The sequence below is a fragment of the Seriola lalandi genome, unplaced genomic scaffold (assembly GCF_002814215.2).
Source record: "Seriola lalandi dorsalis isolate HSWRI2012SDOR001 ecotype SW California unplaced genomic scaffold, Sedor1 jcf7180002054408, whole genome shotgun sequence".
Lineage (NCBI taxonomy): Eukaryota > Metazoa > Chordata > Actinopteri > Carangiformes > Carangidae > Seriola > Seriola lalandi.
Window position 1 is genome coordinate 638,009 of NW_019524961.1, and position 25,358 is coordinate 663,366.

General features: G+C 45.0%; 1 protein-coding gene across 3 annotated transcripts; it reads left to right on the plus strand.

The window, feature by feature from the left end:
- Positions 1-462: 462 nt before the first annotated feature.
- LOC111657633 (adhesion G protein-coupled receptor B1-like) lies at positions 463-25,358 on the plus strand. Of its 3 annotated transcripts, none has more exons than XM_087175013.1 (32): positions 463-1,579; positions 4,919-5,824; positions 6,785-6,934; positions 7,032-7,130; positions 7,369-7,530; positions 7,935-8,099; positions 9,235-9,399; positions 9,548-9,712; positions 9,830-9,931; positions 10,035-10,141; positions 10,266-10,460; positions 10,645-10,713; positions 11,859-11,967; positions 12,525-12,668; positions 12,759-12,828; positions 13,059-13,161; positions 13,605-13,648; positions 15,877-16,003; positions 19,417-19,520; positions 19,641-19,743; positions 19,896-20,046; positions 20,178-20,247; positions 20,357-20,423; positions 20,532-20,617; positions 20,813-20,984; positions 21,115-21,210; positions 21,329-21,365; positions 21,572-22,194; positions 22,314-22,349; positions 22,470-22,574; positions 22,849-22,899; positions 23,140-25,358. In XM_087175013.1, the coding sequence occupies exons 2-32, from the start codon at positions 5,122-5,124 to the stop codon at positions 23,335-23,337; spliced, it is 4,578 nt and encodes a 1,525-aa protein (XP_087031139.1). In that variant the 5' UTR covers positions 463-1,579; positions 4,919-5,121; the 3' UTR covers positions 23,338-25,358. The 3 variants fall into 3 exon arrangements, with proteins under 3 accessions (XP_087031139.1, XP_023265666.1, XP_023265665.1); XM_023409897.2 differs by having other exon boundaries at positions 466-1,579; positions 21,326-21,365; XM_023409898.2 differs by lacking the exon at positions 22,849-22,899 and having other exon boundaries at positions 464-1,579; positions 21,326-21,365.

Consider the following 25,358-nt stretch of genomic DNA (forward strand, 5'->3'; position numbering starts at 1 on the left):
CCTCACACCAACAGGCAGATGACACCCACGCTAGGTTATCCCTTGCTCACTTCGAGAACTACCCAGATCCACCCACATCCCCGGAGAGAGACTGTGTGAGGGAGGCATAGGCAGGGAGGGAGGGGAACAGGAGGGGGCATGCCTATTCCTGTGTGCATGTGTGTGATTGTGTACGTGTGTGATTGTGTATGTGAGTGTGTGTTTTTGGAGAGAAGGGGACGGATAGCCGGCGACATAGGGGAGGGGAAGGTGTGAGCGCCTGTGTGTTTCCTCTCCTGTCTGCGCCCTCACCTCCACTTTTAATTGGTTGAGTAGGTACCGTCACTATGAAAGCGGCCGGAACAGGCAGCACACATCATCATGCTTTCTGCACAGCTGAGTTTACAAAGCACCCCACGTGACAATTTAATAACTTTGATTGCCTTTTAATTAACCCTATAAAAAAAATAATAATAAAAAAAAAAGGATCTTTTTATGGCCCAAGGGAACAGGCGAGTGAACCCGAATCCCACAAATGAAATGTTGCCTACTGAGCATGAAAACACTACAGTGTTGCTTATTAATTAACACATTAGTTATCATAATAATATTTCATAGTGATTAACCTATATCACCACGTTGCCATAACTGAACCTCATTTATCATACGCTGCGGTGAAGTGCCGTTGAGGACAGTTCGTCTCTTCACTTTCATTCATGCTCATCGATTCCGCTGATCCTCTTTCCGGTACCTTTGGCTCTGCGCTCATATCTGCGTAGTTTGGTGTTTCTAATCGTTTGTCTCTGTCTCCCTGCTCAGACCCCTCCCTTTCTCTTCAGTCTCCAGCTCCCTCCCTCCTCCGTGCGCGCTTGCTGACACAGTCACTCTCACACTTACACACGCACTCGCGCGCTCACACACACAAACACATCTCCCCCGCACACACACAAACACACTACTGCCTCCCTCCTCCCTCCCGTCTTGGTGCTGTCTCATTCACTTCATCCACGCACTGACTCCAACTTGAGGCAGGAGAGGAGGGGGGGCGGGGTTGGATATATACCTCCACGAACAGGCCACAAGGTACACTGAGACTGGATCCACTTGCAGTGCAAAGACCACAAGCAAGAAGACTCCGAAGCCGGGAGTAGAAGTACCAACATTTTATCCTGGAGCTTAGAGAGAAAAAGACAAGCGAGACCACACAGCGTTTGGTTCTACGGACTGTCTGCTGGAGCTCCGATACAACCAATTTGTCACTCCGCTATAAACCAGTTTCTCTGGATATAGCAGCTAAACAAGGTTGGTAGTAAACTCTTTGGAGTTTGGTTAGAGTCACTTTAATTATTCTTTGCTTGTGAGAGTGGACTGCACTGGAACTTGGGATCGACCCACCCGGGGTCCTGCTTGGACCTGGCGCATCCTTTCAGCGGCTTCAAACACTGCGAAAGTTTTGGCCAGAGCACAGATCTGAAGACTTCGAGTCGCGTCAGACTTTGAGATAAACTCAGCAGCTGCTTCCCCGAGCCCCAGCGATCAAGACACCTGGGCGAGCGGACAGAGAGCCACTGACGAGACTTGAGAAGAGACGCACTTCCAGGTAAGAAGAGACGACTTTGATTTTACTTTTAAAACGAGTGTTTTATTTTGTTTTTTTCTGTGACGTGTTTGTTTGTCCGTTTGTATCTTTCGTAAAGAGCCATGTGTTGCTGGTGGACGGAGCGGTCAGAGTTACAGAGTGAGGATGAGTGATGTGTATGAATGTTGTCCTGCAGCTTCGGAGTTTGTTTCAGCAGATTTGTCTGTTTCAACTCTCTCTCTCTCTCAAGTTTCTCCACCGGCTTCTGCTCTGCGGGTGATGGAGCAACTGTTGAACTATCTCTTGCACCTGTTTCAGCTCCTGTTACCAATCTTTCCCATAATGACTAATGTCTGTTTCCCTACAGATGGTTTTTGTTTTTGATTTTTTTTTTGCCCATAAATTCTAGTACCGTATCATGGCTCGTGTGTCGCCTACTATAAGAGTAGTAGTGTAGTGGTGCAGGTGAGGTGATGTGGACGATCAGCAGCAGCAGCACAAAGTTCTCTGGTAACAGGTTGCTCAGTAGAACTCTCGAGAACTATTGTATGTGCTTGTGTGGTTTAGATTGCAGATAGGATCAGGAGTGGATGTGGAAGATGTTACAGTATTAGTAGCATGATGCAAACCACTAAGTTTTTTTTTTCTCTTAAACTACAATGGTTTGACAACTCAACTTAGAGTTGTTTGAATAACATACAGTCTGCTTTCATCAACTTGCAAAGCAATCAGTTAACAGGCTCGGCTTCATCAGCTCTGCTTGTTTAGTTTTGCTTAAAGAAAGGAAGGACTCCTGCATCATATAACTCACTGTAGTGATTCCTAAGATCATTTCTTTTAAATGCCTGGCATGTGATAGCACTGCCCGTCTGCAAGATTGCAAATAAATCCCTTAAATCTGAGCAAACACACAGAGTCTTATAAACTTCATCCCTAGATGCCTGAGAGATCATGTCAGCAATCTGCGGCAACTTGTTTAGTTCTGCTGTTGGTGGTATTTGCTGTCACATGGATCTGCAACAAAGCCACAAAGTGGTCTAGTTTCTTGCACACGTGTGCAAGTGCTTGCTGCGTTTACAGCAAAAAATACAAGCGTGACCAATTTTGTGGAGAAAGAGTGACTTGTAATGGCTACAAAAATGGCTTTTATTTCTCAGGTTTGCTTCAGCAAAAGAGAGCAACTTGTAAAGAAAAGAATGAGGTTAGGAAATTGTGATTGTCAGTCTGGCTTTATCCATCTATTGCATTCTCACACACTCACACACATATACACACACATGTAAGGCAAAAATGTATCATTCAATACGGACAAAAACGTTCAGACTGAACAGCTCAAATGTTACAATTTAGTCATTGTAAGTCTGGCTGGAAAATCATAAGACTTCCAGGTGTATCATCAGATAAACAGTAATATATATCTTTTCATTGCTTTCTAGTGTTGTCATACAAATTATCATCTGCAGTCAGGGAAAATGTCACACATCTCATCAAATGTCTGCACATGCCTTATTGCTTTATAATGCAGCATTGCTTCTCTTGGTTTTATACACCTCATATGAGCTGTGTACAGCTTTCTGTATCTGTGATGACACAGGTTACTACAAAACTGTGCACGCTGGCATAAATAGAGAGCCTGTCGCTGATGGTAATTTTTGCAGTTCTTCACTGTTTTTCACACTGATCTGCAAAAAAAAAAAAAAGTAAATCCTGTCTCCATAACAACAAACTGCTCTGCTCTGCTTTGCAGATATGTTGTCGACGACAGCAAATTTACAGGCAAGAGGGAGGGACAGAAGGGACGGTGGGGAAAAAAAAAAGTGAGGGACTATGTGGAAAAAGAGCAACACAGACTCCGAGTTCTCCTACGACAGCTGGACCGCTTTCTTTTCACTGTGTGCCTCATCAGATGCCCATTCATGGAGCTTCCGGTTGTTGGGAGGCGGGAGAGAGGCACCCACCTACACAAAGCAGAGGTCTTTGCTGTGTGTTGCTCACAGAGAGGAGAGGGAGGCAGAGGGAGGCAGAGAGAGATGTGAAAAGAGATGTGAGGAACGTAATTATGAGTTCCCTGCCTGAAAAGTGCAGGTGCTTCTCAAAGTGAATGTCAGCGTAGGCATCAATTGTGCTGCTGTGTCTCTGCGCTGCCCCGTCTTTATGATTAACCTCTCGGTAACATAATACAAATACAGGTGTTTACTGGTAAGCCTTAAACAACACTGTAAGCTTCCTTCATGCAGACATTATCCAATTCTTGACTATATCTTATGTGTTGTAGTTTAACAGGATGATGTGCGTGGTCTGTTCTACTGACAATCATCAGTGACAAAGGAAAAGAAAAGTACGAAAACATGAGAGGGCAGAAGAATAGCCCCGAATTCCTGTGAAAGATGTTGCTGAGCAACAGTGTTTCCTCCTCTCGTCTGAGCTCCAAGGAGCATATCCTGTCGTTTTAGCCAGTCCATTCGCCTGCAGAGATCTTGATATTGACTCTGCGCTCTTTCTCCAGGATGGGTGCACAGTCATTCAGAGGCACAGGTCAGAGTGTAATCTGCATAAAGCTTGTTTGCACAATGATTATCATGGGAAAAGATAGATTGAAGACAAATTAAGAAAATTATGAATGCTTCATTTGAATGCATGCAGCTCCTCTGCAGAGCAGGACACACAGTCATGATTAGAGTAGGTTTTAGTGATTTCACAAGTTTAAAACCTGCACACTCCTGCTTTTACATGCATGCATTTGCATTAATATGCAAGAGTCATTTGTCATTCTAGGAGCATGGTTGTATGCTCTGGTATGTAATGCAGTTTATGAAACCCTACAGCAGGGTATGTAATCACACTTTGCCACTGACACAGACTATCCATTTCTCTTGTTTAGCACTCAATAGGCAGAGTGCATTGTACAAATAACGGAACTAATAAGCGTCTGTGGTTGCCAGTGGCAATGCTTCTATGGACGTCAGACTGACGCACATGATTCGCAGTTCAGTTCAGTGTGTGGGAGGAAAGAGCAGGGGCTTGGAGATACCAGCCTGCTGTGAAGGACTGTAATTGCAGTACCGGAGCAATTATGTCCCGAAGAACTGGGCATTTTAGATCATCGAATCTGCCCTGAAACACTGTGATACTGATAAGAGGCAAATCCCTGATGCATAAATATCAGTTCGACAGTGGGTCCAATTAAAATGCATTTCATGAATATTGTGAAAAAATGCCTTTATTGTGGAGAAAGCTTTTTTTCCTGCATACTGATATATATATATATATATATTTGGTGGGTTTTTTTTCTAATTATTTAGATGTTGGAATGCACTGACAGATTTTTTTCCCTCTTCTTCATTCCCCAATTTTCTGCAGCTTCCTCGCTGATACAGACATGACAGATTGTCTGAAGCACTAAAACCTACAAGTCCATCAATTCTGCAAGAGGGGTTGTGAAGATAAGTCCGAAGATCTGAAGCAAGTGCAGTAACTTGCAACAAAGAATTCAAAGAAACAACCTGGTTAAACCAGCAATCACAGAAACAAGAACATCAACATCGTCTATCAAAGCCGACCCAATGGCGTGGTCAGCTCTTACCGGCCCCTGCGTGGCCCTCATCCTGCTCTTCTTCGGTTTGACCTCCTGCACTCCCTCCGGCCCGGCCTCCGCCACCTGCGCCACCCTGGAACAGAGTCGCTTCTTCGGTGTATTCTCCTCTACGACCACCCTGCCCTCCACACCATGCTCCTGGACCCTGCAGAACCCTGATCCTCGCCGCTACACCGTCTACATGAAAATTACCAAGCCCACCGACTCCTGCGTGCCCCGCCAGATCAGGACCTTCCAGTTCGACTCCTTCATCGAGACCTCCCGCACCTACCTGGGCATGGAGAGCTTCGACGAGGTGGTCAGGCTGTGCGACGCTTCAACCACTGTCACCTACCTGGAGTCAAGCAAGCAGTTCCTGCAGATTCGCAAAGTGGCACCAAGGAACGGACTGGAGATTGTGGAGGGGGAAAGTGATGTCAGCGATTTCAAGGCCGAGTTTCTGGTCGTGGGGAAGAGGAACCCAAGTATGCCCGCCTGCCAGATGCTGTGCCAGTGGCTGGAGAAATGCCTGTCCAGTAGCACCCACGATAATCCCTGTGGCATCATGAACACCCCCTGCCAGTGCTGGGAGGCCCCAAAGAGGAAACCAGGAAGCTGCTACAGGGGCGGTGTCTACGTTGAGAGATGCCTTCCAGTTCCCAGAGACAATGGACGCGATGCTGAGATTATCAGTAAGTTTGTTATATGTTAGGTTTTTGTTTTTTTTTGGTTTGTAAACTTTTTAAAATGTGATGGAAAAACGAACAAAAAACAAGATGTTTAACCAAACAGCTCACCTCAAACAAAAACCAGGTGTTCCCTTATGTTTGTTGTGTTGTTTTGTAAAGACCTCCACCTTGTTAGACTGTTTATGGGGGGGGGGGATCATGTTCTCCAAGGTCCCACAGCTCTGCAGGCTGTCTCCAGCCCTGCAATCACTCAGTGTTTGTGTCTTAGGAGCTGCTGAGGGTAATGATCCATGTCTGTAGAGCAGGGGCACAGGCGGAGGATGTGCACTCTGCCACCACAGAGTAATGAGAAGTAAATGAAAGGTGTTACAGATTTGCCGATGCACCTTAAGGCCTAAGTGGCAGGAACCCCTGAACTGCACACATCACCAGCTCTCCATTTTGTCTTAGGTAGGCATGTTAGGTTGGCAAGGAGTCGGAGGTTGTGGAGAGATAGAGGGCATGTTTGTGTGTTAGGATGGATGGGGTGGGTTGGATTGGGTTGAGGGGGGGGTCAGAAAAGAGCACAAAGAGCTCACAGTCAGCTGGCAGCGGAAATCGAAGTGCAGCACTTCTGGTTGCCATAGCAACCCGCCTGTCAGCCTTACACACCGCTCTGTGGTTCACACAGTGAGTGGTTAAAAGCGAACAATCACCATTTCAAATGAAACATCTATTGGCGTGAGTGCTCGGTACTGCTCACAAAGAATCGTCCTCGCTCATTCTTCACGCATAAAACAAATATTACTCACTTCCTCTTCTTACATATGAAGTTTACAAGGAGAGGGTTTTTTGAGTCATGCTTTTGCACACTTTTAGTACAAAGAAAGTTTCACACAACCTAATATTAACTATAATGCTGTAATTTCATTCAGTGCCAGTTCCCAACCATGCTCAATATGTTTTCTCATGCCTTCCTTGCAGAGGGCTGGGCTGGTTGGGGCCGCTGGTCCGTATGCAGCCAGGAATGTGGTGGCGGAGTCCAGGTGCGCAGCCGAGCCTGCCAGCCCGAGGACAGTGTGTGCGAGGGAACAGTTGAAGAGGGGCGGGCCTGCAACCCTCAGCCCTGCATTGGTAAGCACACCTGTCATTTAGTCATTCAGCCGGGAGCACTTGGCTGCAGATGGCTCGGATGCAATGCAATAATCATGCAATTTTCAATTTCTCTCAGGCAAGGAGCGCAACAGGAGCCAGGGTCTGCGGGCTATCATTGGTTTGAAGAGAGACAATGTTGATGATACCCACCATGGAGTTGTTGCAACTCAAACAGGTGAGATAGGAAGGTGGTTAATGGACATTTTACACACTGTGGTGTAGTTGGGGATTATTAATTTATACATAATGCAGATTTCGCAGAGGTGAATGCAATGAATCAATGGCTTACTTAAAACTTAAAAAAAAAAATTGAAAACAGTTAAACCACAGATGCTAAAGATGGATCAGAGAATCTTTTTGAGTGTTTATTGCCTGGTGTGCAGACCCCCTAATTCATGTTTTCTCCACTGTAGACACTAAGACCGACGAGTGGTCCTCCTGGAGTTCGTGTTCAGTCACCTGTGGGGAGGGATGGCAGAGCCGTACCCGCGTCTGCGCTACTTCCTCCTTCACCACCCAGTGCACCGGACCCCTGCGTGAGAACCGGCCCTGCAACAACACAGTCGTCTGCCCCGGTGAGTGTCTGGTTCTTCCTCTCTGATGTGAGCGAGAAAATGTTAGGACTGCACTTTTTGAAGTACTCAATTGAGGTAAAAGCCATTATCCCTAAATGATTTCCATTTGTACAGTATCAGTCCCAAAGGAAAAGTAGATGCAGAAAAGCAAACAAGCGAGAGAGGCATTTTTGAGCTTTCACACACTGAGATTTTGATTGCAGAAAAGAGGCTGCAATTCAATGTCAACTAAAGTTCCCTAATAGTTTGTAGATGTAGGGATTGTGTGGATGACTGCCCCACCTAGTGGAGAGTTTACAAAATATGCCTGTAGTGCACAGCCTTGTGAAACCTCAAAATGAGTCACAATACCACAAATTCCAACTTCTTTCATCAAAAAATACCTGTTTGTAACCCATGTGCAGTGGATGGTGCTTGGGATGAGTGGACCCCCTGGAGCCTGTGCTCATCCACATGTGGTCGTGGTTATCGTGACCGTACCCGCACGTGCAAGCTGCCCCAGAATGGAGGAGAGCCTTGCCGCGGCCCTACAAGACAAACCAAGTTCTGCAACATCGCTGTCTGCCCAGGTGAGTCAGGGACCTGAAGTCATTGCAGACTCATATTCGTGCATATATATATATATATATATAATGCAAAAGAAAAAAAACAGATTATAATTGTTATTTCTTCTATGAATCACTGTAATCATCTGCTACCATACTTAAAAACCCAAGACAACTGACTCTGGCTGTGATATTTGATCGTTCAGTTAACTGATTCATATATAAGAGCTAATGAGACCACTTATTGGCATCACCACTGTCACAAACAGCAACTGCAGTGGCAGGTTGACATCTGACGCATCAACACAATAAAAGCCTCTGTGGGGGATTAGTCAGCAGCTTTGTAATAACTGTCAGTGACTCATACTTTGCTCATGGTCACTCAACATATTAGAAGCTTAGTTCATTCCTACTTTGCCACCTACCCGTGTGCTGACAGGACTGAACTCATTTAGAAGTCACAGCTGCAGTTTGTACAGCTTGTACACCTTTTCCACACCAGGTTTGGTGATTATCATTAGTACTTGTGTGCTGTTAGTTGAGAAGTGACTTTTTTGCTGCAGTTGCACATTAGCATCAGCAGATGTCTCTCTGTGCACCACAGCTCAATTACTGCCAGTGTCTGACACACAGGATGGGCTGTTAGGCAAAGTCATTATTGAGAGATGATTGCATATTTCATTTGAAACTGAAAGACTCAGGAAATTAAGTCATGCCTTAATGGTCTATTTAGCATGATAGAAATTTTATTTTGACCAATCTAAGTTTTTAAGACTGCGCACTATTTTTTTAATCTATTTTGCAAGGCAACATTTAATAGGAATTGTGATTGATTTTTTTTTCTTCTATTTTTAAAGTGTTTTGATCTTTTAAGACCATTATACTCCCAAACTTGATTCTAATGTCCATTATGAGATAAACTTGATTTTAGTTTTAAGGACAGTGGATGTAAGAGGTTGAGAGGCACATACAGTCATGCTTGGACGACAGATAACCGAGCTCCAACTTTCTGTTTCACTTAAACTCAGCTTAAGTAGGTCATGTGAAATGTTAATAGCATCAGTGAGTGTGCCGTGATGCCTGTGTGGCCTGAGGGTCTGTCTTGTCCTTGCACCCACTATAACTCCGTCTGCGTGCATGTTCATCTGCTTCCCTCTAGTGGACGGATACTGGAACGAGTGGTCTGCCTGGAGTGCATGCTCTGCGTCTTGCTCTAACGGCACCATGCAGAGAACACGGGAGTGCAACGGGCCATCCTATGGCGGATCTGAGTGCCACGGCAGCTGGAAAGAGACGAACAACTGCTTCCTGAAAGACTGTCCCGGTAAAAAAAAAAAAAAAAAAAGAAACTGTATTTTCAGATTCAAACGACACTCAAGTCCAATAAAAAAAAATATATATATATGCATATGTATATATGAAGTAGACATATCACCGCCCAGAGTTCATGGTTTGCAATATTGTGTCTTTAGTTGATGGACGCTGGCATGCATGGAGCTCATGGGGCAGCTGCAGCAAGACTTGCGGTGGAGGCATTCAGCAGAGACAGAGAGTCTGTGAGGGGCCTTTCTTTGGTGGAGAACCTTGCCCTGGTGAAAAGGGAGAGCAGAGGCGTTGCAATGAGAAGAGATGCCCCGGTTAGTGACTCTAATACATAGCAATGGATGATGGATAAACGTGGCTTCACTATGATACAGTCCAATTAAGCAAATAAATTAGTCATCGCATCATGCATTATTCTTGTAACCTTTCAGAGCCCCATGAGATCTGCCCTGAGCAGAACACTGGAGATGTTGTGTGGAAGAAAACCCCCGCTGGAGACATGGCTGCCATCGCTTGCCCTTCTGATGCCTCAGGTACAGTGGCAGTGAAGACAGTGATGATTTGTTTCACTTTGCTTTGCTTGGATATGTAAAACTGTTTGTCATGCCAACTACAAGGACTTTCTTTCATGAACAGGTATGATTCTGCGCCGGTGCACCCTGGACGCCGTAGGTCTTGCTTCCTGGGAGAGCCCAACTCACATCAAGTGTGTCTCTGAGAACTATGACAATATTCAGATGCTGGTAAGATGCTGCCCTGATGATAATGTTAAATGCCCCATCTCTTAATAGGGCTAATTTCTTAGTAGTGCAGTCAAACCAGCGAATGTCAGATGGTCAGATTAACCTCTTGACTCTTCTTCTGTAGTCAAGGGACTACATCTCCAAAGCGCAGATGGGGCAGAGCGTAGACGGGGTCGCTGAGGTGATTTCACGCCTGAGATTCTCCTCTGATGAAGGGGCCAAGTACAGCGGCGACCTCTTGGCCATCATGGAAATCCTGAAGAACACCACCGAACTGTACAAGGGAACCAGGCTGAGACTGAGCAACGCTGATGTCGCGGTAAGATGAGCTCTTGTTAGTTAACCACTGAAATGATTCTTTCATTCTCAACAATGTGCTACATATGTACATATTTAAGAAATAATATCATCACCTCTCTTATGCTTCTCTGGCCAAAAATACTTTCTAATTAAGATGGATTTGGTATCTTCTTACACCTTTGACTCCATTTAATGATCTGCAGAATTACGTCCAGACCATCAGCAACTTACTGAAGGAGGAACATCGTGACAAATGGGAAGAGGCACAGCTGGTACGTGAGAAGAGGGTGTTTGTATGAGAGGGGGGAAAAAATAAGCCTGTCATGCTAATGTTCTTGTGATGAGATGAGTGTGTGTGGGACAATTTGAGAGAGAGAGAGTTGTTGGGGTGTGTATGAGAGAGTTGAGAGAGTATCAATGACTGGTGCGCTTGGGCTGATTAACACTCCCACGATTTGAATACAATAAGAATATGACGTCCAGAGTTAAAAAGTATCTCAGATTAAACAATTACAAGAAAAAGAAGCATTAAATTAAACATCTACAGCCTGACTTATCATTTAGCACTACCTTTTTTTTTTAATAATTCCTAAGTTATTCTTCCAACAGACTAAACAGGACTTTGTTTAGTTTGGCCACCTGCTGATATATTGCCCCCCCTCCCTTTTTCATGGCACTCTCTGTGTTCCTGCTAAAGTGAGTGAGGAAACAGTTCCTACTAATAAAGTTCCCTGAGAAACTGTCTGGTTACAACAACAACAGAAAAAAATAAATAAATAAATTAGACAAACAAAAGGCTTCCACTGCAGAAGCGTGAAACCCATATTTGTGCACAAATTGAAAACTGGATGGTGAAATAGCAAGGCCACTGCGTCCAGAGAAAGCCAACACTCAAAAGGTGACGGCGACAGAGGCTGAATCAAGGAGAGTCACTACGCCCACTTTGCAATCTGCAAGTCTCTTACATGCCATCTTACATACCGATGGCAGTTGTAAGGGGACGCAGACAGCACATCGCATAGAAGCACACACCTTTGCGCCCACATCACTGCAGTTCTGCGTCAGAGACACGCAAGTCAGGCAGCCCTCCCTTCCTCTGAGCGAGTGGGAGAGGACAAAAAAAACAGAGTATGAATCAACAGTCTGCCCATTTATGGCCTTAAGGAAGTTTGGAGGTTGCATAGCAGCAAGAGGTGGTTTTTTTTTTGTTTTTTTTTTCACTCTAATACTGAAAGCTCTGAAATAATAAGTACAAGCTGGACTGAAGCAAGAATAGGAAATGTAGATATGGACATGAAATCAATAACCTTGTTAGTTGCATGTAAAGAAACTAGATGAATGTGCCAATGCCCTTTCCTCATACTTTCCCTCTTCCTAAATCTCACCTTCCTTCTGTTTTGTTTTTTGTTTTCTCCAGATGGGTGTCAGCATTAAGGAGTTCCTCCGCGTTGTGGAGGACTTTGTGAACATGATCGGTATGCAAATGAGCGGCTTCCAGGACATTTATGAAGTCACCGAGAATTTTGGTGAGCCTTAATTTCCTCTGCCAGCTGCTCTCTGCTCATGTCTAGTCAGGATGATTTGTCCTTTCTGCAGCCAGAGAGTGCATCAATCTTAATCTCCACCTCTGAATCCGAGTCCATGCGAGCAGCAGCAGAATGCATCAGTTATTGCTTTGACAGTGTGTCAAGCCCATGAGCGATACCATATCACTTGTGCCATCTCCCAAGATGTCGTGCATCTAATCATAAGTATATTTCACATAACACATACACGAACTTATCAATCTATCGAATACGGCACTGTAAGAGTAACTGTAAAGTTCACACTCTGAATCACTGTGACTTGTGGGGCTGTTTCGGCTCAGTGAAGGTGACATTCCTCCATGGATTTAGTGGGAGATCACTTCTCCGGTCGGACACACGTGACGCATGAAACAAAAATGTCCTTGGCAGCGTTTGCTTCAGTTCATTGAGACGATTCTTAAACCAACACAGCGTAGATAAGAAGCTGCGTAGAGATAGAACCTCTAAGTGCTATTTCACTAACTAAGCCTCTGTTTGTCAATCTCCGCCCGTCTTAGTGCTGAGCATCCACAAGCGCCCGGCAACTACAAACTCCAACTTCACCTTCCCTGTGAAGGGCTGGAGGGGCATGTTGGACTGGGTCAGGACCTCCGAGGAAAAGATCTCAGTTTCCCGTGATGCTTTGTCCATTAAACAGTCTGGTAAGAGATATCATCAAAAATGTTCTTTGAAGATCAACTGATGTTCAGTCTTATGAATTTGAGTCCAAGCGTGCATTTTATTCTTTCCAGATGGCAATGATGCTTTTGTGACTGGCATCGTCCTCTACAGAAACCTCGCTTCTATCCTGTCCTTCCAGAGGTAATACAAATTTTGTGTATGAAACTGGCCTTCCATGAAATACATTTTGTAGTCACAAGATGGCACTCCTTTCTGTAAGACTCGCTACCTCTATATTTTCTCCTACATTTACTGTCTCATCTTTTAATATAAGGCCTTACAAATACGCCACATCACCTTGACCACATTGATTCATGCTATAATGTCTCACTTGCACCAGGCTGACTGTGTCATTTCCTCTTTCTCCACAGTAACACCACCCTGCTCAACTCCAAGGTGGTGACAGTGATCGTCAACCCCACAACATCTCTCCTGTCGTCCCCCGTTGAGATCGAGTTCCCCCACCTCCAGAATGTAAGCCTCTAATGATTACCCCATCTAATGGAGCCTTATGAGAAAAAAAAATATCAGCCCCCCCTGCCTCCGGGTGTTCGCTCACCGCAGTGCACAGAGCCTGACATTTGGATGACATTTGCAATGACACTGTGGATTTTACGTATACTTGTTGTCAGTTGAAACCCGGCAAAGAACAGAGTAACCAAACGGTCAGTTTATGATGATGATGATGATGACAAGTCATGCACAGTAATTGGTCTCTGTAGCTGACAAGAAGCTGTTTTTAGTTTCGCACATGTATTACGGGGGAGGGTGGCGAGAAAATGTGGGCAGGTGGCTGGCGGCAAGCTGTTGCATCTCACACGTTTTGTAGTACAGTGTCCCAACCTACACGTTTTCCTTTTCTGCAGAGATTCCTCACACTGACGTCTTCCATCTGCCTCTCTGTTTTCTTTTTGCAGGGCACCATGAATGAGACGTGCCTCTCATGGGACGAGAGCGAAGCGTAAGTGTTGACCACAGTTGTTTTTCCTTGTAAACGTGCATCTAACCATCGCTCTTGCATCTCTCTCCTATCCTGGGTGGCCTCATCAGCCGATCCGTGGGCTTGTTGGTTCCTTCGGTCACTGTATATGAACATTCGACCGCCCTTGATCGTACACTCACCTCAGCCATTTCTCAGTCATTTCTGACAAGGGGGACAGAGCAATGCCACAACATGTCGGCCCATGTCTCCCAGCCAGAAGCGACGGGCTTCACTCAGCTGTCTGACATACTTAACTGCATGACACACAGACTTAAGGAATGACAATGCCAATGACCCACAGTGGTTCTTCCGCTGAGATCTAATGGTCTCCTGCATTGCTTAAAGCATCCTGAGGAGGGAAAAATACACAGGCAACACTTGAACGCAGCATCCCTATAGGGCACAGCAAAGAGTTTCAATCTAAAGACAATGGCAGCACTCCCTCCCTCTCCTCTCAGCCATGTTCATATGTAACTGCCACAGTTAAAGGCTGTGGCACTTGGGAGTTTTTAAAGATGCTTACGTGCATTTGAATGACTTATGAAAGCGACTCCTGGTGGCCTGGCCTGGATCAATCAGCCCCAGGCCACACTCTGCCCTCCTGAAGAATACACAGGTGCACCATTTGCATTTAGATAGATTTGTGCACTTGTGGAGGATGAGAATGCACCTACTCCCAGACACCCTAACCCCCTATATACACACACACACACACATATATTTTTTCACATAAACCATAACAACTAGAGTCAAAGCAAAAGCAAAAATGAATCGAAGGAGAAAATGTAATTAACTCATTTACTTTCGGAGGGAGGGCAATGTGCCTCTAGTCAAATTAGATTCATTTTTGACAGCGGATGTGATTAATGGCAGGATAGAAGCCGTGGAAATGGCAGAGGAGGAAGCTCTGGCTGGGGGCAAAGTTTGGGGTCAATGCTTGTTTGCAGAGCTGCATATGTTTGTGAGCGTTCTGATCACAGGAAGAAGTCAATTATCTCCTCTGCCACTCAGATTTAACCAGATGGATACAGATAGAATGATCTTCAGCTTTTTGAGACATGAAAGAGGAGGATAGAGAAAAGCTCTGCATCACACATCACCACACAACATGTAACCCATCTACATGATATGACAACCTTTTGAACATTAGCACGCATTAAATGGTGCAGCCAAGCCTATACTTGGATGCCATTCCAGTTTATAAATGCCATGATGATTTTTCCCACCCATGACACTCTGTACCAGGCTGCACCCGCTGGCTATGATGCCCCTTTGTGTTCACCAGCCAGTAGGAGCCGGGAGTTGCCGCTCATTGCCCTAACCTCCTCTGTGCTCTCTGGCATCTGCTGCTTGTGCTGCTCACACGCAGAAGGCAGATCTTGATTTGTTCTGCTGAAGTCTCAGAACATCTGTAGCAACATACTGTGGATCCAGTGTTTTGGTAGAAGTTGATTCAAACTCATTGTTTAAGTGCATCTCATTTGAAAGATGGGCTCATTATGAAAGAAGCACTCATTATTGATTTTACTTTGTAATGTAATGGATTCTTTTTTTTTTTGTCTGATCAGACTTAGCACTTAGCAAGAGAGTTTAATAGGAACAAATACGGCACATATATTAAGTCAAAATGCCTTAATTTATGTACACTGATAAAGTGCAGTGTAGATTTCCTCACAACAGAGAAAGAAAAATCATAATCCAGGTGGTTCTCCCATCCTTGAAAAGAAGGAACACATTGTCCCTTTGTCTCCAGTTCACTGCCCAAGTGTTGCCATTAATCTTCTGTCTACTGAGGAAACATTAACCATAACAAGAAATGGTACAGATAATGTTAATAATGAGATGTATGAAGGCCTATCATCATGGCACAGATGGCTATTAATCACTTAAACGTGAAAGCCATCATCATCAAAGAGCTGCAACTGATCACCTCTGGTTATTTAAAACAATATTTATTGTTCTCACACTGGATCACAGAAATAATATATTAGTATTTAAATGTTATGTAAAATGTGAAAACTATGACTTTTCTATGCATTGGCGTTATTTAAAATCCAAATCAGATATGCCAATCATAAGCACAATTTTCTAAATATGGGGGGGGGGTTAAAAAAAGAAAAAACCATTATGTGGCATTCACATGAGAGATTAGTCAGATCTCTCCTCTACTAACCCGTCGCTGCCTTTCCCTCTCCTTCCCTGTGCAGTTCCTCTCTGCTTGGGTCTTGGTCTGCTCGGAGCTGCAGATCGGTCCCCGTTCATTCATTCAGAACCAAATGCGTGTGTGACAGCCCCTCCACCTTCGCCATTTTAGCGCGCATCAACTTCGACTCGGTAAGTCTCCTGTCTCTTCACAAATGTTCGCTTGTCTTTTTTTTTTTTTTTCCTTTTGCCACCGAACATCTTGAATGTTTCGTGTGATGCGTGTGTGTGTGTGTGAATGTGGTGCAGTGTGAACGTATAGTACTTGTTGTTTTCGATCGGTTTGCTGTAGCCGCTGCTGCCAGAGCCTCTTTGTCTCCGTGCAGGTGCCGCTGATCGGAGAATTGCAGCCAGCCTGATTTTTTTTTTTTTAATTGAGTGGAAATAACCGAGCAACGTGTTGATATGCAAGAATTGCATTTTTGGCTTTAAAATGAAATCAGTATGATTTGCATCGTTGCATGTTGATTAGGCACGAGTGCGTCAATTTGATGCCTATTTGCTTTGCAATAAGCTGCATAATTGACAAAATAAATGTTAAATCTATTGCAGCAGTGGGGGATAGCTTATGTAGGTGACGAGAAGAAACATTGATCCCGTGTCATCAATCACTCACAATGACTTTCCGATCATTGTGTAACCATTTAATTTCCGATTATGCAGGATTTTGAATTATGCATGTTTATCCTAAGTATACAGAGTTAGTGCGGCGGGGGGGGGGGCTTGTGCGCAGCGGATGCTTTGCTTACCGAAATCTAACATTACGCATTGTTGTATTTCATGCGCAAAGACCATGTGTAATTTTCCCCCTGTAGACTGTGTTGCCTCTAAAGCTGCCTGCTCGCTCTCCAGTTGCCTTGGTAACGGCTTCTGCAGGCAAACTCGGCCTGTGTGTTTTTTTTGTTTTTTTGTTTTATAGCCCTAACTGAGATGCTGAGGGAAAAACACACACTCTCTCACAGCTCCCACCTCCCTCCTCTCTTCTCTGAACAGCCCCCCAGGACAGAGGAAATGGTCTGTCCATCTCTGCTGTGCATCTGACTGCTGCTGCACACACACACACACACACACACACACACAAAACACTATCAACAGATGTCTATCAGCTTGAGGAAATGTATATTTTAAGTGCACATTTAGTTCATTTCCTCCTTTTTATTTAGTGTGCAGTCGGTGGCACAACAGATTAGGTATTTGGACTGCAGTGTTTTCCTGCTGGTAAACCAATTCAGCCTCGTCTTCTTCTTCTCTCTCTCTCTCCAACCTGTTGTTTACATCCTAGACTTGATTTGTCCTGCTGTTGCCAGTCTGGACAGCGCCTCCCGTATTTGTTAGAGGCTTCACATACCCCCTCGTTTCAACCTCCCGCGACAGTAAAAAGGCAGCTGCGCCAATCATTCCGTCTGCCAATATCTCTGAATTCTCGATTACATACGGCCCCCCCCCCCCATCCCTTCCATCCATCCTTTGATGTGTGCTGTGGACATTTTCAATAACATCTTCCTGCCACATGAGCAACACCAGCGAGAAGCGAAATGCAGAGAGAAGGGAGTGAGGAGATTTGAAAAAAAAAAGAGCCAGATACTGCAGTGTGTTATCTCTCATTCAACATGGTCAGGGCTCAAGACTCCTGTAGCATCATGTGTGTCGGAAACATGGTGGTCCAGGGGGAGTAGCCTGTATAGTTAGTACAGCAAATGCCCTTGACCAGCGGTGTAACCAACCAACACCCTAAAAAGGAAAAAAAACGGCTAAGGGGTTTTTCTCTGCACATTTTTCTTCCTTTTCCTGCTTCAGATTTGTTCAGATTTAGCACACGTGATTCAGTCAAGGACAGACAGAAGACATGCTTCATATTTAGGTCAAACTGGCTGTCTGGCTTTCACTCAGAGACTTGCGGTGCAAGCATCAACCCAGATATAGAGATTGGGAAGAGAGGGAACAGAACATACTGTATCACCCGCGTTATATATATATATATATATATATTTTTTTTTTTTTTTTTTTTTTTTTTTTTTTTTTTTTTTCTTCCCCTAGATACGGTAAAGGCTGAAGCAAAAAGACTGCTCACCACTCTGCTATCTGCCATCTGTTTGGGGGCGCTTCTGATGTAGTTGGCTAGATTTTGAAACAAATTTGCCACACTAAATTAGTCTTTGGCTGCCGTAGGCCGGCCTTCACCAGCTGTGCTTTGATATCAGTCAAGTTTATGTGGGGCATATATTGAGACGGAGAGGAACAATCCTGCAAGGCTCAATGTTGTACCATTTAAATTCTGAGACACTATCAACAATGGCAGAAGTATTAGAAGCCATGCTTCACATACGCTTGCGATATAAGAATTTATGGCCATCATAAATCAAATGAAGGCCAAAGCGGTGTCCATGTCTTTCCCCTCTGTCTGTGCTAATTTGATACCTGCAGATTTATTATATTTCAGGCCATTCTCTCACTCACCTTTTGGAGCCACTTAGCCCTTTCTTGCCCGTTTCCCTCTCAACTCATTATCCAACATACAATCACGCCATTTGGCAACGAGGACTTCTCCATTCACAGCCCAAACATCTGTAATCTACCTCACACGCTTTTGTGGTGATGACAACTTCATCAGAGGTGTTAGATTAGCTCAAAGCCTTATTAAAGCCAGCAGAGTAGGTGTGAGACGGACGGTAAAACCACACAATTAGCTGCTGGTGATTTGTAGGTGTGTTAGCGAGGCAGCGAGGGGCTTTGTGAAGTCTGGAGGAGCTAAGATTTGTGTGTGCGGCAGTGACCCATCGGCCCTTCGGGTGAATGAGCAGCAGGGAAGACGGGCAAAAGACAATCCCTTCTCTGTTTCCTCCACCAGAGGTCCGGTGCCAGGGCTGCTTTGAAACATGGGACGGTCACCGCCGCTGGCAGTGGCAGGCGCTAAGCTGCTGTCAGAGATCAGAAGGGCAGGTGGTGGCAGATTAATGCACAAGCGATAATGGTCCACCTGTTCACGCCTGCAGGGATGAGCAAGGAGCTGCTAGTTGGCACAACGCACGACGCCAACATAGTGCGAAAATGCTAAAGGAGAAGGGGAAAAGATGAGCTCAGGACATCTGACGTATGATTAAAAGGTTTTTGTAGCAGCTCAGACTAATGACTAAATACAGCAATTCCCCCCTGAACTGCCCCCTGGGACTTCAACACCCACCCCACCCCACCCCACCCCCCACGCTTAGCAGATAGAGATATATGTGCAGCATCCTCCTCGCCTCATTTGCTGACTCAAAAGCTCAATGGAGAAACGCAGTGACCCTGACCATTTGTTTAGTTTGCCTCTCCATCTTTCTGACGCGTTCACCTTGGGGTCACCTTGCCTCAGCCGTGGCCTGATTGTGCCATTCAACTCTTTGCCTACAGGGAGCTGTCTGCTATTCCAGATAGCGCACACCCAGAGGCTTCGCTAGTGCGTGCATGTGTATGCGTGTGGGTTTCAGTTTCCCCTCTGCATGAATGTGTATGCGTGTGTGCAATCAGCTCTAAGAGGCATGTTCGGTCTTGTCTCCTCTCTGTAGATCATGGACAAGGCACTGCTCCCGTCCGTGACTCTCATCGTTGGCTGTGGGGTCTCCTCTCTCACCCTGCTGCTCCTCATCATCATCTACGTCTCCGTGTGGAAGTAAGTAACCCTACGAGTACAAGCAAACTCTAGCCACGTCTGCCTCTGACTGGATATGATGTGTGCTCTGGTAATCCTCCCCGGAACTCATTCCTTTCGTCTCCCTTTTCAAAACTCCAGGTACATCCGCTCCGAGCGCTCCGTTATCCTCATCAACTTCTGCCTCTCCATTATATGCTCCAATGCCCTCATCCTTGTCGGACAAACTCAGGCTCGCAACAAGGTACGGCACTTCTTCTAGCCAATCCTAACCCTTTTCTTTTTAAACCTCTCTGAAACTCGCTGCTTTGGGGACTTTGGAAGTAGCGGTGCCACTGACACAGATTTCTCATCCTTCCTCTCCCTTTATCTCTCCGTCCTCCCGGGCTCCCACAGGTGGTGTGCACTCTCGTAGCTGCTTTCCTGCACTTCTTTTTCCTCTCCTCTTTCTGCTGGGTGCTGACAGAAGCTTGGCAGTCCTACATGGCTGTCACTGGTCGTCTGCGCAACCGCATCATCCGCAAGCGCTTCTTGTGCTTAGGCTGGGGTAAGAGCACCTGCCTTTAGGTTCATCTCTTCTCTTCTTCTGTTTTTGTCCTCCGCATCACAAAAGCTTTTTTCTATTTCTTTTTTTTTTACACTCTAACTTTCCCCCCTTGCACATTTTCTATCTTACAGGCCTTCCTGCACTGGTGGTGGCGGTGTCAGTGGGATTCACAAAAGCTAAGGGATACGGCACTGTCAACTAGTAAGTCTCAGCCTGCCACTTCTGCTCCCTCCCTTCTCTCTGCATTCAACCAGAGAAACTCTTCCCTCAGCTCAAGCATTAATATTCTCCCTCCTTTTTGTTTTTCTAGCTGCTGGCTGTCTCTTGAGGGCGGACTCCTCTACTCCTTTGTTGGCCCTGCTGCAGCTGTTGTTTTGGTGTGTATACTGACTTCCCGGTCCGTCATAATGCGTAGTCTATTTGTAAATGCATTACCCATTATTACATTGTCTCATCCATGTGTTTTTTTTTCTTCTTACAAACAGGTGAATATGGTCATTGGTATTCTGGTCTTCAACAAGCTGGTATCCAAGGACGGCATCACCGACGTGAAGCTGAAGGAGAGAGCTGGGTAGGTCTTATTGATCTTCTGTGTACACCAGAATATTGCGCTTATCGCCCTCATCAGTCCCATTACAGGTGTATTGATGATGTGCTTTGATATCAAGGCTCACAATCAAACAAGAGGAGAGAGTCGAGCTCTGCCTGTAGAGAAACGGCCTGTATGAGCCCGTTGTGTCTAACCCGTTGCTTTCTCACCCTGCAGGGCGTCGCTGTGGAGCTCCTGCGTTGTTCTGCCTCTGTTGGCCCTCACCTGGATGTCCGCTGTCCTGGCCATCACCGACCGCCGCTCTGCCCTCTTCCAGATCCTCTTTGCCGTGTTCGACTCTCTGGAGGGTTTCATCATTGTCATGGTTCACTGCATCCTGCGTAGAGAGGTAAGAGAAAGCATTCAGATGAGATAAAGTAATGGGCATTAAAACAAAAAAGTTTAGTTGGTTGTCTTTATGAGGTTACATGAGCTGTGTTTTTGAACTTTTCTTATTTTCCCCCACCTCCTTCCATTAGGTTCAAGAAGCTGTAAAGTGCAGAGTAGTTGACCGCAAGGACGATGGGAATGGAGACTCTGGCAGTTCCCTTCACAATGGCCACACCCAGCTTATGGTAAATTTCTTGGCTTATTGCCTTTTTAATGTCTTGAGTGCCTCTTGCATTTTACCCCTAAATTGATATGTGCATACATTAAGCACTGATAGAACATCTTTTATTCTTTTATCAGCAGTCTGATAACGAAAAGGATGGAGACTCGAGCAGACAAGGTAAGCCCCTTTTTACATCAACTTTTTCTTGCCCTTAACCATTTTTCCATTTGCATTTCAATTTCTGTGAGCCTTGCACTTAAAACATCTGATCATGCATAAAAAGACTGTGTTTATTGAACCGTATTTAGACGTGGCAACCATATTTTAGACTTGGCATGGTTCTTGATCATTGTTTAACTCTCTTACCATTTTTTTCTTACAAGGAATGAAGAGCTCCTCTGAAGAGAAGATGCCCCCTCCTCAGCTGCCTCTCCCCATGGGCTCCAACTTCCACACCCTGCCATCCAACCCCAGTAAGAGCCACATGCAGGCTGTTCCCGAATATTCCAGCCACACCCTCACCCTGAAGAGAGAGAAGAGCCGGCTGGCCGGAGGAGTCGACCCAACCTGCGGGAAACCTGTGTACGTCTGCGAGGGGGAGCTCTTCAAGCAGCTTGATGCCGATCTCGCTCGGGTTCAGGCCGAGGGCAGCCTCTCTGATGGCAGCGGCTACGTCCTCATGCCCAACACCACCTCTACCCTGAGGTCCAAGCCCAAAGATGACCCGACAAAGTACAACATCAGCGTGGAGCAGCTGCCGCAGGCCAGGCTGATGCACCTCGGCGGGCCCTTTGCCGAGCCCCAGGCTGCCTTCGGGATGAAGTCGATCCCTCCCGACCAGGTCAGCGTTTCGTACTCAGAGAGAGACTCTCCCATCCAGAACATCCACAATATGTCCAGCGAGTCTCACATCACCCACAGCAGCTTGGAGAACACCTTCGAGTCCATGAACTCCATGATGTCCAAGAGTGAGACCATCTCCACGCTGTCCATGAGCTCCTTGGAGGTAAGATAGATGGAGTAGTGTGACCTCTCGCAGAATAGTTGCTTCATGAATTTTTGTGCAATATTTATAATATTCTTCTGAAACTTAACCGCCTTTCTTTGTCTGTCTTTTCCTTGCAGAGACAGAAATCCCGTTATGCTGAGTTGGACTTTGAGGTAAATATTGTTTTGATGCTGTCTGATCTAAAGAGTAAAAATGACATGCGATAAATATGAAATGTATAATAGATTCCGTACATTTTGAGAGTAAATTATGTTTTTCTTTGCTTCCTGTAGAAAATCATGCACACAAAGAAACGCCACCAGAACATGTTCCAGGACCTAAACAGGAAGCTACATCATGCTGAGAAAGACAGAGAGTCACCTGCCTCTGACAGCAAGGTAACACATCAGAATAATGTGCTCATCCTCCATTTCCATAAACATTAATTTCCAGGAAATGCAGAGCAATATGAACAAACACTGTAAAAAAAAAAAAAACTGTAAAAAAGAGAAATACAACAGAGGCAATTCTACTTTTAAAATGAAAGATTTGTTGATGTAAGAACGACCTTATAAAACAACCAGTGGCTTGTGTATTGAACTATGGTTGTCAATACCCTGAGGTCATTTGAATAAGGATGTATTTTCTTCCTTCCCTCCTTCCTTCTTACAGTCTGTGAGATGGAGTGTGTCTTCAGGTGGAAGTGACAAAACGAACCACAGCGTGAGTGTTTATATACAACCTCACACAAATCTCAAATTTACTGCCTATAGACGAGACACAGCATCAGATATTACACTTGCCTCGAGGAGGAATAATTTCCCCAAATGACAATATGACTTTCATTATTAGAAAATCACATTTGATGTAATGAGTCCCATTTCATTTTGATTAAATCAGGAATTGCTCAGGGCTAATGAGTGACACCAAGTGCTAATGTGGCTCCTCTTTGTGCTTCAACAGGACAAACAGCAGGCTCCACTGGAAAGGCCATGGGAGGGAGTCCGGGGAATACCGCAGTCACCCCCTGCATGGGTGCGCAAAGACCTGGAGCCCCTAGCTGCCTCACCTCTGGAGCTGCACTCTGTGGATTGGGAGAAAACCAGCACCACCATCCCTTTAGTGGGGCAGGACATCATTGACCTGCAGACAGAGGTCTGAGGGGGAGGAGGGGGGCGAGCGAAGCCACCTGATTTTACCTCTGTCACCTCTTTGGTTTGGGAATGAGATCCTATATGGATAGAGTAGAGGAAACCAAGAAAGGGAGAAAGTGAGAAAGTAAGTCCCACAATCAATGTCTTCAAACCCTCAGCCAGAGCAGGAAGTAAGGGATAGAAGGAGGGATGGAAGAGTGGAGTTGGTGGTGATGGGATGTTTAATGTAGCTTCTCTGTGTGGACTTAAAAGCATCTCGAGTCCGAGTGCTCCGAAGGGCGAAGGGTTAGTGGAGCGATCAGTGGTTTCCGTGGACCAGGACTGGTTGTGGTTCCATTAATGCTTCACTTGGGAGTTCACTGAACCCCTTCAGCCTGGGTTCAGAAGATGTGGTCGACATGTCTGTGCTTCTTTTTTCCTTCAACTCAACTTTGGAGAAAAATTTAATAATATTAAAACGGTGTGTCCTCCCTGCTTCTCGGGAGGAACAACCGGAACTCTTGGCTGCTTCTCTACCAGCCGAGTTTACCTTCCAAAATAGGACAAGGCACGAGAGCATAAGGGACCAGTTTCATGTTTGGAGTCCAACACTCTGCACTTTGGTAGATGGCACACACATTTTGGTTTTGTGCCGTGGGTTATTTTATTTTAGTTTATTAGTTTGCGTGTTTATTTGTACTGCTTCATACCTGGAACTGCTTCAACAGAACTGAATATGAGACTCTCTACTGAGAAAGTAACTCCTCTACTGGAGAACAGGTTTAATCATGCTAATAGTGCTTCTCACTGTTGTTGCCACCATGGTTATTATTATTCCAATGATTACTGTCAGTGTTATGATTATTATTATTATTATTATTATTATTGTCATTATTGAGTTTATAGCCTATATTTTTAGTTTTCATTCCCCTCATGACTATCAGGCACAACTTCTATTGTTTTTGTAGACATAAAACATTAGGCTCAAAAAAAAAAAAAAAGCCTCAGTGCATCTGTAATGTGTTCTGAGCCCATATGGACTGCATCGGGACAAACATACTGAGTGGTGATGGAAGTGGTGGTTAGTTACGCAACATGTCCTGGTTTCTCCAGCATTCTGCTTCGATACCAAAACACCAGCACCAGAATGAACACAGACTCTCACATGGGAAGAGCAGTGCACTCTGGGGAATGCTGGGTGGAAAAGTTACGGTGGGGGGAGGGGTTACTGTACCCCACCCCACCCCACCCTCTCAGCTGGCACAAGATGCAGGCTCTTCCATGTCGCACGTATGGATCTAAGGGGTCAGCGAGACCTTTCATCATCGCCCTTTTGTTTCTCAGCCTTGCAGGACTCTTGGACCGAACAGAGGCTCCTGACGCTGATGTGACTTCCAGTGCAGCGTCAGGTCCTCGAGACTTCAACACATTTGTGTTTTCAGCCATCAGTGTGAAATAGTGCAATATGATGGGTGCTTGATGCTCAAGCAAGACTGATATTATGATTTAGGAAGTTTTTTCTTACCAATGTTTCAAAACTTTTATACCATCTTCCTCATATTTACGGAGCATATAGATGCTTTATGAGAATATTGTATTAGTAATTCAAGGAATTTATTCGCTAGAGATTTGTTAGCACAAGACTCCATATTTGGAGCTGTGACAAGTAGATACTTGTACTTCTATACAGCAAACATTATATAGAATGAATGATAGCCTATGAATATCTCTAAACTGTGCTTCAGGATATTTGTTATTACTCGCCGCTGTATAGCGATGGGTAATTAAACCTCATGTCTTCTGTAACGGTGTGTTTTTGATAACCTTGTCAGTAACTCAACAGTATGTACTACCAGCCAATTCCCCTGTCCCTTTGAATTCCTCTGTCCTGCCCACAGCCCAACTCATACCTCGAGTTACATGTATTAAATACCCATTTGTATCCTATTGTCAATACACTTTTTATGTTCTGTTTTACCTTCTGTAAATGTACAGTTTTCACAGCACAAAATGAATGTGACTTATTTCTAATAAAACACATCTATATTA

Excerpts from the sequence above, each read along its gene's own strand:
- LOC111657633 (XM_023409897.2), top strand. The coding sequence starts at position 5,122 with ATGGCGTGGTCAGCTCTTACCGGCCCCTGCGTGGCCCTCATCCTGCTC. Across the intron at positions 8,100-9,234 it reads CAACATCGCTGTCTGCCCAG|TGGACGGATACTGGAACGAG; the intron begins GTGAGTCAGGGA and ends GCTTCCCTCTAG. Across the intron at positions 22,575-22,848 it reads CACCTGCCTCTGACAGCAAG|TCTGTGAGATGGAGTGTGTC; the intron begins GTAACACATCAG and ends TCCTTCTTACAG.